Below are 15,368 nucleotides of genomic sequence, written 5' to 3'. Positions count from 1 at the left end.
GGCGGTGGTTCGTGCTGAGCAACGGGCTCCTGAGCTACTACAGGTAACTGCTTCCGGGGCGCCGTCACTTACCTTGCCTCCCCCACCGCAGCTGACAGTCCCCGTACCGTCACCTTCGCCAGCTCGCACCGCAGCCAAGGTCGCCCCAGGCCCCTTTATGTCTGTCGACTACACGGATTGACAGTACGCAGTGGGAGCTCACCATTACAAAAGTGCAAGCCCCAGGATTTGCACCCCCGCCCCTTTGTTTTCCCACCCTTGGTGTCATATCTTTCCCCCTCACTTCCTGGCCTTTCCAGTCAGCAGTTGTTTGAACAGCTTTTCTTCCGTTGTAATTCCACCAGCACATGGGTGCAATTTTTAATTCTGCGAGCAACGCACTGTTGTAGGTGCTAAGGCACAAATGGACAAGCAGAGCCTAGGCGCTGCTTCCCAGGAACTTAACAGTGAAAGTCTCAAGTCCTAGCTCTCTGCGCCCAGTCTCCAAAATTCAAGGTTATTTATAAGCTCTCTTGATGTAAGCTCTCGATGTATCCGCCCTTACTCCCTCCACGTTCAGGCGCAAGGACTCTACACACAGGATGGCTTCAGCAATCTGTCTCCATGTCTCTTATCTCCCCAAGACTTGCATGTACTTTCGCCTTCTGGACAGCCCGAAATAGAGATGTGCACTCCAATGCTGCTTTTATGTCTGCTTGCCCCGCCTCCTCCCAAGAGAATAATAGACTGTTGTGCCCAGCATTTCTGTGTGATCTTTTTGGTTAGTTAGGATTACGTTTTATGAAAGAAGACTCCATATCTTTGGTATGATTACTCCTGTTCAGCACTGTTTATTTTGGAATGTCTAATAGATATTTGGGGGACTCAAACTAGCCATAACATGATATGCTTCCGACTACTATGTTATAGATAGAGGCGGCAAGATGGGTGATGTGGGGACAGGACATCAACTTTACCTGAAGGTTGAACAATGTGGCAAGGTTTTACAACAGTATTTCATCAGCTCTCAAAAACAGCCCTGAGAATTAAGAGATAATTCCCATCTTACTGATGAGGAAACTGAGACTTAACATAGGCAATTTTCTCAGCTTCTTGGAGAAATTAGGACTTTTCTTCACACCAGCATAACCTGAAAGCCAGGTTCATGTTACATGAATCAAATACAGAGGTAGTTACTTATTTATAGCAAGTCAATTTATAGATCATAGTTACTATGTATATTATATATAAAAAATTTAAAAGTCTCCATTAAGGGACCCTTTGCTTAACACAAGGGACTTCTAAAAGTTTGTGGAAATTCGGGACAAACAGATTGTGTAATGGCTATGTCGCTGGACTCATATGTAGTTGACCACGATTCAAGTCCCAGACCTGGTGGCTTGAAACTCACATGGGCATGTGTGGGTGCGTGCTCAAAATCCTGAAAGGAGAATGGAGGAGAAAGGATTGCCTTTTGGCCATCCCTCCTGGGGGAGTGACTTCTTCCTTTCTGTCTCTCCTTCTCTCTCTGTCTCTCTAGTGAGCACATGCACCCTATAGCAAAAATCTATTAAAAAAAAAAGTTTGTTGGGACCAGCAGTTGGCATAATGGTTATGTCGCTGGACTCCCATGTAGTTGACTGCAGTTCAAGTCTCAAACCCGGTGGCTTAAACTCACGCTGGGCGCGTGTGCATGTGTGCCCAGGATCCCCGAGAGTAGAGTGGGGGAGAAGGGATTACAGTGTGGCCATCCCCCCCAGGGGCTGATTTCTTGCTTTCTGTCTCTCTGTCTATGTCTTTCTGGTGAGCACATGCGCCCCATAGAAAAAACTTCTAAAAAAAAAAAAAAGTTTGTGGAAAATTGAAGTAAAATATATTTATTTTGGTGCAAATAAATTTTGAAATCCATGGACAGTTTTTTCATTATATCCTTTCTTTGGACTATTTGAAGACTTCCCATATAATGACAATTTTAATTGAGATCTTTCTAAATACCATCCTATTTGGGACACAGTTCCTTGATGCTTAGAGTCACTCACTATACTTCTTTGCCTTTGCCAGAAGTCATTCTGCTACTAGGAGAGTAAGGATGAACACTTCTCTTTTCCACCAACTTCACTACATGGACTATTAGGGAATTTTGAGGAGAAATTGAAGGTGGGAGTGTGGAAGTTATTATAGGAATACTTTTTAAATTCTTTTGCAATAGGGCGCATGGGCTTGCCAGAGACAGAGAGAGAGAGAGACAGAGGAGGAGGGGTAAAGTGAGAAATCATCCCTGGGGGGATGCCACACTGCAATCCCTTCTCTTCTGTTCTCCTCTGGGGATTTTGGGCACATGTGCATGGCAATTTTCAAACCACCAGGTCTGGACTTGAACCACTGGGGAGTTGGCTATATGGGATCCAGCTGCCTTACCCTTCATGCCAGGGACACATCCTTCGCTCTCCTCTAACAATGGGAAGTGCTTTAGATAGCTCATCCTCACTGCTTGATTATGAACAGTTGTATATATCATTTGCATCATTATTCAGAATTGATTTTTAATTATATCCTCTTTTAACTGCTCATGCATGATTATCAAATTTAAGGTTAGATCACAAATCTAAAATTTTTAGTTTGCTCAAAGTTGTTTATCCCACTATAGTTCACATTTTCCTGTTACCATTGACCACCATTCTGATTTATATCCCGATTATGATTAGCACTAATTCCCCATTTTTAAAAATTGGCTGAGGGCCTTAATTTATGGTCATTTCTCTTCATCCAGGTTCTTATAGGATTCACTTTCTAGGCTAGTTAATTCTTTCTTAAATATCAGTCTTGGTCAGTATTGGTTTGGGACATTAGTAACATATGCGTTATCTCTTTAAGTGTGATCACTTTTAACTTCTGTTATGAGAGCTAGTGGTACCTGTCTGATACAGATAAAACTCCTTCCAAAACATACCAAGCCACATATCAGGAAATATGCTGTAGGCCAGACCTGGCCAGCTAAGACTTTCCCACCCACAAACCAGCCGAGCCACGATCCAGTTAGCAAATCTATGCACTGTCCTCACGGCCCCAGTGAAGTCCTTCCTACCAACATTACTAGTAATTTATTCTTTGAGTAGGGTTCTACAGGTCCCCATGTTTCTCCCAGAACTGTTTAGCCCAGTTGTCATTCCTCCTACTTTTCTTCTAATTCTTTTTCTCTCTTTTTTTGGGGGGGTGGGGTGGGGGGGTGGGGGTGGTGGTCAGGGGACATGTGCTTTTATCAGAGAAAGAGAGAGGGAAAAAGCACCTCCTAAAGGGAATGGTCACATCTCAATCCCTTTTCCACTTCTTCCTCTTTTCAGGATTTTGGGCATGCATGCACAAGTATCCAGAGTGTTTTTCAAATTTCCAGATCTGGGGGTCAAACTGCACTGTTGACCTTGCTCCCTTACCACCAGGCCACAGGCTGGCCCTCTTCATTTTTCATGTCTCCAAAACCTGCCATGTCTTATGTACGCCATTTCTAAAATACTGTTTTTCTATTAACTGAGATTGTGGACTTCTAGACCCATTCTTAGATGACTGTCCTAGTAGTTGCTGACTAGCTGTTTCCTTCTTTTTACCTTCTCTGTTCTTTCGTATGTACCAAGTTACATAAATATCTTATTACTTAAAACCTTATATAGAATCCCAGCTCTTCCAGAAGCGTTGTGACAGGCCATCATATTAGTTTTCCTTGCTAGTTTCTGGAGATTAAATTACTATTGATATTTTGGTTGGTCTTTTCAGGGAAGATCTCTCCAGCCAGAAAATATCACCTAATACTAAAGCCCCTCAAGAACTTACCTTGCACCCTGAGACTCGTGTCTTTCCAGCTTCTACACTTATCATTTATAACCATAGGTGTATCTGCACAAACTCAAGTGTTCTGAGGTCAAGTCTTCCCTGCCCTCAGAGTTCCTTGGGATTTTTTAAAACTGCTGCTGACTTCATGTGATTTGGGAAACTTGAAGATTAGCCAGGTAGAAATTCCTCGGAAGCGTTTTGTGAAAAATGCTAGTAACAAAGAATGTGGTAGAAAGTCCAAGTAGCACCCTTGAAGTAGAAAGCAAGGGTGAGCTAGCCTGTCAGCTGTGTGTCTGTAATTCAGCCTGCATTATTCATAATGTAACTGAAGCTTGGGGGTGGGGAGTAAGATTAGAAAAAAAAAAAAAGAAACAGGGATTCATGTTACACTGTGGCAGGTGCAGGGGATGGAAAATGACCCAGACCATTGAGACCCTCCCCCCCCCAGCCATCCCATACTGCGCATTGTGTATTTGAGGAAGAAAAACCAGTTTAATGTGATAAACTGAACTACAGCAAATCTGCCTTCCTAAGTGCAGTAAACCAGCCTTCTCAAACATACAAATCTTAGTGTCTGGAAACGAATGGGGCGTGTGCTGTTTCTGGCATGCAGGAATTCTGGATGTGCCAGGTGTGTTTGGCCGCTTGGCTCCACTGAAAGGGAAATGGCACTGCTTTGTACTGTGGCAATTGGCAAAGGACTTTGACCTCTTTATGTTCTAAGTTGGACAGAGAAAGCTGCAGTCTCAACATGCAGATCTCTGGATATAACCAGCAAGAGGAGGGGAATTAGCAGAATTTCTGCTGTACAAATCAATTGTGCTAGAAGCTTGATATTTTATGTGAAGTGTCTTGTAGCTTGTTGTCACCAAGTAGTGCTGTAAAGTTCAAAAGTTAGTCTATTAATAGAACTGTCAGTCAGTAGAGATTGGGAAAATTTTTACACCCAGTTCTCTGAGGGCAATTCTGCTGAATCTTTCCTAGCTATTAATAGGATGGCTTAGAGTCCCCACCAATAGACGTCAGGGGACCTTAGAAAAGAACATATTCCAGAAAGATTAAAACACCTGGTGATTCTTTTAAGACTATTTTTTTCTTTATACTCACCCCCTGTCAGAAAGCTGGTTATTCTTATATCATTTGAGCTATGGCCAGTATTTAATTCTCTAAACATTTAAGTGTGCTTTTGATACTTCTGCAGTGTAATTCTAAGTATGTCACTCAGGCTGAATTACAGTGGTGGAGATAGTTCAGTATATATAAAATTAAGCTATTCTTAGAGAATGAGATTATTGTATGAAGTCTTTTTGCATGAGATTATTAAGTACTTTATAGGAATAACTTGGCTAAGCAAAAATAATTTCTGACTGCAAAAGAACATGAGAGAACTTTTTGAGGTGATGGAAATGTTCCCTATCTTGATGGTGGTATTTGTTGCACAATTGTGTCAAAACTCGTTCTATTGTGCATTGAAAATTGCTGAATTGGGACCAGCAGATAGCGGACTCCCACATGGCTGAGAGCTATTCTAGTCCAAGACCTGGCAACTTGAAACTCATGCTCAGTGCATGTATGTGCATGCCCAAAATCCTGAGAAGAGAATGCAGCATGGCCATCCTTCCCGGGGGGTGATTTCTCCCTTTCTATCTCTCTGTCTCTCCTGTGAGTGCATGCACCCTGTAGCAAAAATCTCTCTCTCTCATTTGAGGGAAATATGACTAGAACCTAACTGATTCCTGAGACTTCCGTCTTTCCTTCCCTTCCCTTCCCTTCCCTTCCCTTCCCTTCCCTTCCCTTCCCTTCCCTTCCCTTCCCTCCTCTCTCTCTGTCCATCCATCCTTCCTTCTTTCCTTCCTTTTTTTCTTTTCTTTCTTTCCTTTCCCCTTCCTTCCTTCCTTCCTTTTTTCCTTCCTTCCTTCCTTCTTTTCCTTCCTTCCTTCCTTTCTTCTTTTTCTTTTTTTTTTTTTTTAACTGGACCAGAGAGAGAGAATGAGAAAGCAAGCCACCTGGTCCAGGACTTGAACCAAAGTAGGCCATGTGGGAGTCCACTCCAACCACCATGCCACCTGCCAGCTCCCTAGACTACCATATTTTCTTTTTTTAAGAATTATTTATTTTAATTTTGAGACCAGCAGTTAGCGTAATGGCTATGTCGCTGGACTCCCATGTAGTAGACTGCAGTTCGAGTCCCAGATCCAGCAGCTTAAACTCATGCGGGGTGCGTATGTGTGCATGCCTAAGATCCTGAGAGGAGAAAGGAGAAGGGATTGTGGCATGGCCATCCCTCCTGGGGAGCGATTTCTCACTTTCTGTCTCTCAGTCTCTCTCTGTCTTTCTAGAGAGCGCATGTGTCCTATAACAAAAAAACCTCCCCCCCAAAAAAAGAAAAAAAAGAATTCTTTATTTAAAATTTTTTTCTTTTTAAATTTGACCAGAGAGAGACAGAGAGAGAGAGAGAATGAGAAAGCAAGCCACCAGGTCCAGGACTCAAACTGTGGTCATCCTTGTGGGAGTGTCCAATTCCTTAACCACCGTGCCACCTGCTGGCTCCCACTGCTGTATTTTCAAAGGATTCAGTATGATGAAAAGAAATGGAATGTGCTGAAGGATTAACCGGCTCTCTATTTTCTGCTTAACCTGTCTTTGTCTCATTGCTGCAGGTCAAAGGCAGAAATGAGGCATACCTGCCGTGGCACCATCAACCTAGCCACTGCCAACATCACTGTGGAGGACTCTTGCAACTTCATCATTTCCAATGGGGGTGCTCAGACCTACCATCTGAAAGCTAGCTCAGAAGTGGAGCGGCAGCGCTGGGTGACCGCCCTGGAACTGGCCAAGGCCAAAGCAGTGAAGATGCTGGCAGAGTCAGGTAGGAAACAAAGAGCACCAGGCCAGAAGATCTTTCTGTTTGCCCCTGTTATGTGCAACTCTTATTTTGTTACTCTTTGTGCCATATTACTGGGTTATCACTTATCTCCTAGATGTTTTAAACTTTTCCTCATCGTGCAATTTCTCCTGAAATGACGGTTTCTCTCTGGGACTGATTCTGCCTCTCAGGAGCATTCAACAATGTCTGCAGACATTTTGGGTTGTGACAACTGAGTGGGGGGATATGCTTTTGGCATCTAGAGAATAGAGGCCAGAGATACTGCTAAACCTCCTATAATGCACAGAATAGCGCCCCCACAGCAAAGAATTATTTGACCAAAGTTAAAAACAACTCTGTCCTAGGAGCCAGCAGACGGCATGATGGTTAAGGCACTGTCCTCTCACATGGATGACCGTGGTTTGAGTTTCGGACCTGTAGGCTTAAAAATCATGCTAGGTGCATGTGTGTGCATGCCTAAAATCCTAGGAGGGGAATGGAGGAGAAGGGATTGCAATGTGGCCATTCCCCTGGGGGGGGTTGTGTGATTTTTTTTTTTTTACTACTTGCTTTCTCACTGTCTCTCTCTAGCGAGTACACATGCCCTATGGCAAAAACCTAAAAAAAAAAAAAAAAAAAAATACCCACCTCTGTCCTAGAGGCATAATAGTGTACTTAGTGTACTTTTGATTTTAATCCCAGTTGTCTACCTTAAAATTTGGATAAATAATTATTTTATTGTTAGGTCAATTTTAGGATTATTACAGTTCATGATTTGGATTTTTTTTTGGGGGGGGAGGTTTTTGCTATAGGGCACGTGTGCTCTCCAGAAAGAGAGAGAGAGAGAGAGAGGCAGAAAGCGAGAAATCACCCCCTGGGGGGGATGGCCACATTGCAGTCCCTTTTTCTCCATTTTCCTCTCGGGATCTTGGGCACACATGCACATGCGCCTGGTGTGAATTTAAGCCACCGGGTCCAAGACTTGAACTGCAGTCAACTACATGACAGTCTAGCAACATAGCTATTATGCCAACTGCTGGTCCTGGGTACTTTTTTTTCTTAATATTGTTTTAACTGTTTGTTAGTTAAATTCAAAAAGTGTTAATAGATTGCCAAAAATTTACATGTAATATTTTTTCATTAAGAAAAATTTTGCGGGACCAGCAGTTAGCGTAATGGCTATGTTGCTGGACTCCCACGTAGTCAACTGCGATTCGCGTCCCGGACCCAGTGGCTTAAAACTCACGCCGGGCACATGTGCGTGTGTGCCCAGGATCCCGAGAGGAGAATGGAGGAGAAGGGATTGTAGCATGGCCATCCCCTCCGGGGGGTGATTTCTCGCTTTCTGTCTCTCTGTCTCTCTCTGTCTGGCGAGCATACTCGCCCTATAGCAAAAACCTCTTCAAAAAAAAGAAAAAAAAATTTTGCTGCAGGGACAAGAAGATGGCATAATGGTTAAATTGCCACGTGGGAGTGGTTCAAATCCCAAACCTGATGTCTTAAAGCTCAGGCTGGTCACGTGTGGGTGTGTGTGCGTTCAAAATCCCGAGAGGAGAGTGGAGAAGAAGGGATTGCCGTGTGGCCATCCTCCCCAGGCGGAGGGTGTGTGTATGTGTGTGTGTGTGTGTGTGTGTGTGTGTGTGTGTGTGATTTCTTTCTTTCTGTCTCTCTCTGTCTCTCCAGTGAGCCCACATGCCCTATAGCAAAAAATCTCTTTAAAAGAAATTTTATTTTTTGCTATGTTAGTCACACTAAAAAAGAGCAATCTTGGGACCAGCAGTTAGCAAATGGTTATGTTGCTGGACCCCCAAGTAGCCAACCGCAGTTCGAGTCCCAGACCTTAAACTCATTCGAGTCCCATGCCCAGGCTTAAACTCATTCTGGGCATGTGTGCGTGCGTGCCCAAGATCCTGAGAGGAGAATGGAGAAAAAGGGATTGTGGTGTGGCTATCCCCCCCTGGGGGGTGATTTCTCGATTTCTGTTTCTCTGTCCCTCTCTGTCGTTCTGGCAAGGGCACGCGCCCTATAACAAAAACCTCTAAAAAAAAAAAAAGAGCAATTCCAGTTAGTTACTGGTTATGTTTTGATTTTTTTTTTTCCAGTTTTGCTATAGGGTGTGTGTGCTTGTTGGAGAGAGATAAGGTAGGGGGGTGGAGGTATGAGAAAGCACCCCCAAGGGGGAATGGCCATGCCACAGTCTCTTCTCCTCCAGTCTACTCGTAGGATTTTGGGTACATGCACTTATACTTGGTGTGTTTTTCAAGCCACCAGGTCAAGGACTCTAACTGTACATTTGACCACGTGAGATCCAGCCACCTTAACCATCATGCCCCTGGCTGGCCTTATGTTTTGATTTTTCTTAAAGGAAAGTGATAGAATTTTCTCCCAACATATTGATAGTTTTATTATACTAAGCTTGCTCACTTAGAGCTGACCAATATGGTTACAGGCTGATTTCTGTTAGCATAATATCTATTTTATCTGCCAGAATTTCCCATGCTATATTTAATAGCTATTTTTTAAAAGAGTTATTTTATTTCACTTTATTTATGTATGTATTTTTCATTTGACCAGAGAGGGATGGAGAGAGAGAATGAGAGAAAGGGAAAGTGAGAAAGCAAGCCACCAGGTCCGGGACTTGAACCACGGTCGCCCATGTGGGAGTCCAGCATCCTTCACCACCACACCACCTGCTGGCCCCTTAATAGCTATTAAACAGTGAAAAGAAAATTCACCTCTTTGTAAATTTTTTGTTAACCAGTTATATTTTGACTGGCTCTCCCTCTCTGTCTAGCAGATAGGGAATATCATCCCTTATTTCTTTTGGTTTGATTTTAGTGCTGATGTTAGCTCCCACAAAGGAAGTGACACTGCTGGAAAAGCGCTTTGCAGTTACAAAGTGTTAAGTACAAAATAGCTAGAGATAAAGCATAGCTTCTACTTTTCTTACTATTGGAGAGCTATTTAAGACTTTATATTACTTTTAAAAACTGTTATTTATTTAATTTTATTTATTCATTCATTTATTTTAATTTGACCAGAGAGAGAGACACAGAGAGAGAGGGAAAGTCAGAAAGCAAGCCACCAAGTCTGGGACTTAAACCGCGGTTGGCCATGTGGGAGTATCCAGCACCTTAACCACCATGGTACCTGCTGGCCCCAAGACTTTGCATTACTTTTATGATGGCTTTACTGTCACATGAGTTCATCATGAAATTCCTTCAGAAAAAAATAAACTCGTGAACCTTCTAGTGATGTGGACTTGATTTACAAAGAGCTAGCTAGAGTATGATTCTCAGCTTATTTCAAACAAGGCCCACTGATCACAGATTTGCAATAATTAGCTCAGACTATATTGGAAACTTCAGACTAGAGTTACAAGGCTCAATAATTCATTCCCAATTCCAAGAGCTATTGACCTTCTCCATCCCGTCCTCTAAATCAGTGATTCTCAAATTTTAATGTGAGAATTGGGACCAGCAGTTAGCATAATGGCTAGGTCACTGAACTCCCATGTAGTGACCACAGTTTGAATCTCGGACCCGGTGGCTTAAACTCACGCCGGGCGCATGAGTGTGTGAGTGCCCAAGATTCCAAGAGGAGAATGGAGAAGGGATTGTGGTGTGGCCATCCTCCCTGGGAGGTGATTTCTCACTTTCTGTCTCTCTGTCTCTCTCTGTCTTTCTGGCGAGCACAGGCACCCTATAGCAAAAACCTCTCCAAAAGAAAATTTTATGTGAGAATTACCTGAACAGCTTATTGGCAATGCAGATTTCTGAGCCATGTTTCATACTAACTAAATCAGTCTCTGAGGGCAGGGACAAGACTCTTTAAGAAGCACCCCAGTTATTTGTAGTACAGGTGATCTATGGACTACACAGTAGAGGTTGCTAATGACAAACCCTCAGTCAGTCAGACTGCACAGCATGAGGAGTGTCAGTTTGGTTGTGGGCATACTAGGTAGGGTTCTATTTCTCAGTCCTTGTCCAGAGTCACATAACGTACCTTTTCATCGCTATAGATGAATCAGGAGATGAAGAGTCTGTCTCACAAACTGACAAGACAGAGCTGCAGAATACCCTGCGGACCCTCTCCAGCAAAGTGGAGGACCTGAGCACATGCAATGACTTGATAGCTAAGCATGGCACAGCTTTGCAGCGTTCCCTCAGTGAGTTAGAGTCCCTGAAGTTACCTGCTGAAAGTAACGAGAAGATCAAACAAGTCAACGAACGGGCCACACTCTTCAGGATAACATCCAATGCCATGATCAATGTGAGTACAGATGGTATCTGTGTAGCTTTTTGATTCTTTCCCTCTTTGAAACATGATTCTCTCTAAATGACTGAATATTGTAATTGATATAACACAGAACATTAGGTCCTGCTTCACTGCTTGAGGCTTTAAGTTACATTGTTTATCGCATGAAATAGAACAGGTTGCACAGAGTGAATGACTTTCAGGCTATGCTTAAGTGGTCAAGAGGACACTGCTTCAGCCTAGGAGTGAGTGAGGAGAGCAGAGCCTCAGCCCTGCTTCTGCAACCAGCTGAGCATTGAATGGTGATATTATTGGAATCCGTTATTCTGAATTGTGGATTTGTTTATTTATTTATTTTTGTCTTAAATCTAACTAAAAGATCTCCAAGGTCCTTTCCATTGTCATGTTCTTTGAGTTTTAAGTTAGAGATGTATTCCTACTTTGCTTATGCATTTGGCATACAGAGTGGTACGTGGGGGCTAGATCAAGTACTAGACTGAGTACTGTAGTACTGTTAATAGTCCTCGGCTTCAAGGCTAATTCTGTTCATAAGACAAACCACCTAACTTTGGACACATTTCTTTTAAAAAGAACAGGCCAGCGTTCTGCCTTCTTATGACTCCTACCTCAGGTAGATGTTTTTGGTTTGCAGACTATTATAGCTGCTTGGCTGCAAGGTGCTTGGAAAACACAAAGTGCTATTGGCATTATTGATGTATTTTTAGGTATGAAATTAGTACATGGTTTCATGTATTAATTGTTGTTTTTCCTCTACTACTGGTAACTGATTCCCACTTGGCAGGTTGTTTTGTTACCTTTCACATAAAAACGCTTGGAGATATTTCATAAGTGGGTAGAATACTCTGTGAGAAAGGGCTTATTCAGGGTGTGTTTTTTTTTTGGTGTGCTCTTTTTGTGTGTGTGTGTGTGTGTTTCTGTTTAATTAAATGGGATGAAATTACCTCATGAGTGCCAGATTTTCCCTTGTTTAGAGAGTGATAGTAATCCATCTCTTAAGAATTTAGTGCATGTGGCTCCTAAAGATCAAAGCTTTTCCTGTGACCAAAGGAAAAATGTAGTTTTTCTCATTTAACTCCTTTGTGACTTAATGGGAAGTTGTGATAACTTTTATTTTCATATCATTTTTCTGAAGTGTTGAACAGTTTGTTCAGTGGTCTGATTCACACAAGGTGCAATTGTTTTCTTTACTTAGGGATTATAGAAAGATTATCTCCAAGGACTGGTCAGCAAATCAGTACAGATGCTTTTGTTTCTAAGATCTAGTCAGGTGCCCTTTTTCCAAATGGTTGTACTTCATATCAACTGTATGCTTGTTTTTCAGTCTTCTTGTGATCTGGAAGATCTTATAAACCATGCAGGCCAAATTATCAATAGTAAGTAAATATATTTTTTAAATAGAACAACTGAGGGACCAGCCACTGGTGTGATGATTAAGGTACCTGGGTCCCACATGGCTGACTGCACAGTTTGAGTCCCAGACTTTGCGGCTTGAAAAAAATGCCAGGCACATGTGTGTGCATGCCCAAAATCCCAAGAGGAGAATGGAGAAGGAATTGGTGGCATGACCAGATCCCCTTGGGGGGTACTTTATCACTTTCTCTCTCTCTCTCTCTCTCATCTCTCTGGTGAGTGCATGAGTCCTATAGCAAGCTAAAATAAATACAGAAATGAATGACTGAATGACTCACTGAATAAATAAAAAGCAAACAAACAGCTTAGGGTATAGTGGTCTTCTGAGAGTCAGTGCTGCCTTTTATCTATGTGAGGTGAACACCTCACTCCATGACAGTTTTTTTTTTCCCTACTCTAATGTGAAAATTTTGCTAAATAAAACACACCTTTGTAAAACTGGAACCTTAGTTTGAGTTTTCCTCCTGAAAATGTATTTATCTTTGTTCCTTAAGGAAATTCTTTTTTTTTCAGTTCTAAATGGCCAGAGTTTATGTTAAAAGAAATGATCCCTGGGACCAGCAGATGAGTTACGTCACTGAACTCCCACATAGTCGATCATGGTTTGAATCACTGACCCAGAGGCTTAAAATTCATGCCGGGTGTGTGTGTGTGTGTGTGTGTGTGTGTGTGTGTGCGTGTGCGCGCGCGTGCGCGCGCGCGCGCGCACGGGCGTGTGTGTGTCCAAAATCTCAGAGGAGAATGGAGGAGAAGGAATTGTGGTGTGGCCATCTCCCCTGGGGGGTGATTTCTTGCTTTCTGTCTCTCTGGCGAGTGCATGCATTCTATCTCAAAAATCTCTCTCTCAAAAAAAAAAAAAAAAAGGAATGTGATCACTTGGAAATCAGAGATAAGTTCTATTTCGTCATTCTGGTCTTCCTTAGTATACTGCCTGTGCCTGTTTCAGAGCTGGTGATTGCTTGAAGTGCATTTTTATTCCTGTGTTGTTCCTTTGTGCCTTTGTAGTAAGGCTTTAAATGCATTGCACATGGTTAAAAATTGAAATGCTAGCGCATCACAGGCAGAGGGAGCAAATCCGACACTGTTCGTGTATTTATTTGCTATCTATCGAGGACCTGCTGTGTTCCAGGCACCATGCTAGGGGATATTTCTGAAGGTAGATATGGTCCTTGCCTCAGAGAGATTACTGTCTGTTCAGGATTCAGGGAAGTAAACGAATCAAGTGTGCTAAATGCCATGATAGAAATGAGCACAGACTGCTAAGGAATAGCAAATCAGAGGTGTTTATCTCAGACCAGGAAGATAAGAGAAGGTAATACTTCAAATTCTTAAGGATCTGTAAGAGTCTTCTTATAAAAAAGGCACCTGACTCATATAACCTGGAGCAATTACATCCTCTTTGATCTCAATTTCTTATCTGTAAATGGTGATAATAAAAGTCAACACTTTATAGGACTGTGAAAGGGTTTTATTAAATAATTTATGGAAAGTGCTCAGCAAAGTGCCTGACAGTCTTCTCTCAATAAATTTGAATATGAACAGGATTATTAAACAGAAGTGAGGGGCCAGTGGGTAGTGTGGTGGTTAGGTGCATGACTCCCACATGACAGAGTGTGGTTTGAGTCCTGGACCTGGCGGCCTGCTTTCTCACTTTCCTTCTCACCCTCTCACCCTTTCTCCATCTTTGGTGAGTGCATGTGGCCTATAGCAAATTAAAATGATAACAGTAATAATAATAATAAATAATTATTAAAGAAGAAAGAGAAAGGGAGAAAGCTTGATCTGGGTAGTTGTGTGGCATCTGTGGATCCCTTCCTCTCCCCTAAAACCTGGGAATTGCTGTTAATTGACTGATAGTCAAGAGCAAGGAAGTAGCTAGAGAAGCAGCTGGAGAGGAGTTAGGAGTAGTGGTGGGAGGGAGGTACAGATCATGCTCAGGGGACTTGGCGTGAAAATGGATTAGAAGAGGGTGAGCCCAATTTTGACACTGCCTAATTATAATAGCTAACATCTTCTTGGATGCTTGCTGTGAGCCCAGTACTGCTCTAAGTACTTTACATATAAAGAAGTAAAACTGTGAGGTTGCTACTGTTGTTCTTCTCTGTTTATAGATAAGGAAGGCAAAGAGAGTGACCTGCTCAGAATTCCACAGCCAGAGAGTGGAATAGAGTCATGCTTTGAGGCCTAATAGTTCAACCCTAGAATCATGTATGCTGTGCATCTAAATATAGGAAATGGAGAGGACTATACCGTTCCAAAAATGTTAAGGAAGAACGAATAGGACTTGCTAAGTGGATGTGAGGAAGGAAAACTAAGAGGAGGATGCCCCTTAGGTTTTGACCTGGACAGGCGAGAGGGCCCTAGAACTGTTCTTTATATATATATATTTCAATTTATTTATTTGCATTCATTCACTGTACATCATTACAACATACAAAATGAGATTTTCCATCCAGAGTACACTGTATATTGTCTCAATCAAGCACATCAACAAACATGTTATTGTCAGCAAATGATTTTCCATTTCTTGTGTTCTGTACATTTTGATTTTTTTTCCCCCTGTCCTTGATTCCCTATCTCTTACCCTCTGCCATCTCCCACTCTCCTCCCACACTGTCTCTGGTATCTATGTTTGCTTTCCATACTGTTTTCTCCCCACATTTTATTGAATCACCAAAGACCTTAGCAATCCAAATATCGTCATAGCAAACACAGGTGACACACACATTTTCATGAACACAAGTCTAACTTTACACATCCTATAAAGTAGTACCTAGCTGGGGCTACATATCTTACTACAGTCATTGAATAGATATTTTTTTTTTCTGAAACTTTTTTTTTGTAACTCAATTTACATTCCTTCCCTAAGTATCACAGCACACATCAAAATGTGATCTCCCATCCAGTACACACTGCATAGTGACTCAATCATGCACATTATAAAAAATTTTCCATTTCTAGTTCCTAGAATTATTTCCACCCCTCTTTCTGACCCTCTGTCCCTTCCCAC

The 15,368-nt window shown here is 42.3% G+C and overlaps 1 protein-coding gene across 1 annotated transcript in view; it reads left to right on the top strand.

Annotated features, from left to right (window-relative positions):
- Positions 1 to 15,368, top strand: part of OSBP (oxysterol binding protein) — a gene marked incomplete in the record, with an annotated part of 41,536 nt that overhangs the window by 405 nt on the left and 25,763 nt on the right. The window contains 3 exon segments of the mRNA XM_006147433.3: positions 1 to 43; positions 6,465 to 6,673; positions 10,692 to 10,942. Coding sequence (XP_006147495.2) covers positions 1 to 43; positions 6,465 to 6,673; positions 10,692 to 10,942 — 503 coding nt within the window.

This window comes from Tupaia chinensis, unplaced genomic scaffold, assembly GCF_000334495.1.
Source record: "Tupaia chinensis unplaced genomic scaffold, TupChi_1.0 Scaffold000213_1, whole genome shotgun sequence".
Classification (NCBI taxonomy): domain Eukaryota; kingdom Metazoa; phylum Chordata; class Mammalia; order Scandentia; family Tupaiidae; genus Tupaia; species Tupaia belangeri.
The sequence above is the reverse complement of the archived record's forward strand: the minus strand, read 5'-3'. Positions and strand labels throughout refer to the sequence as shown.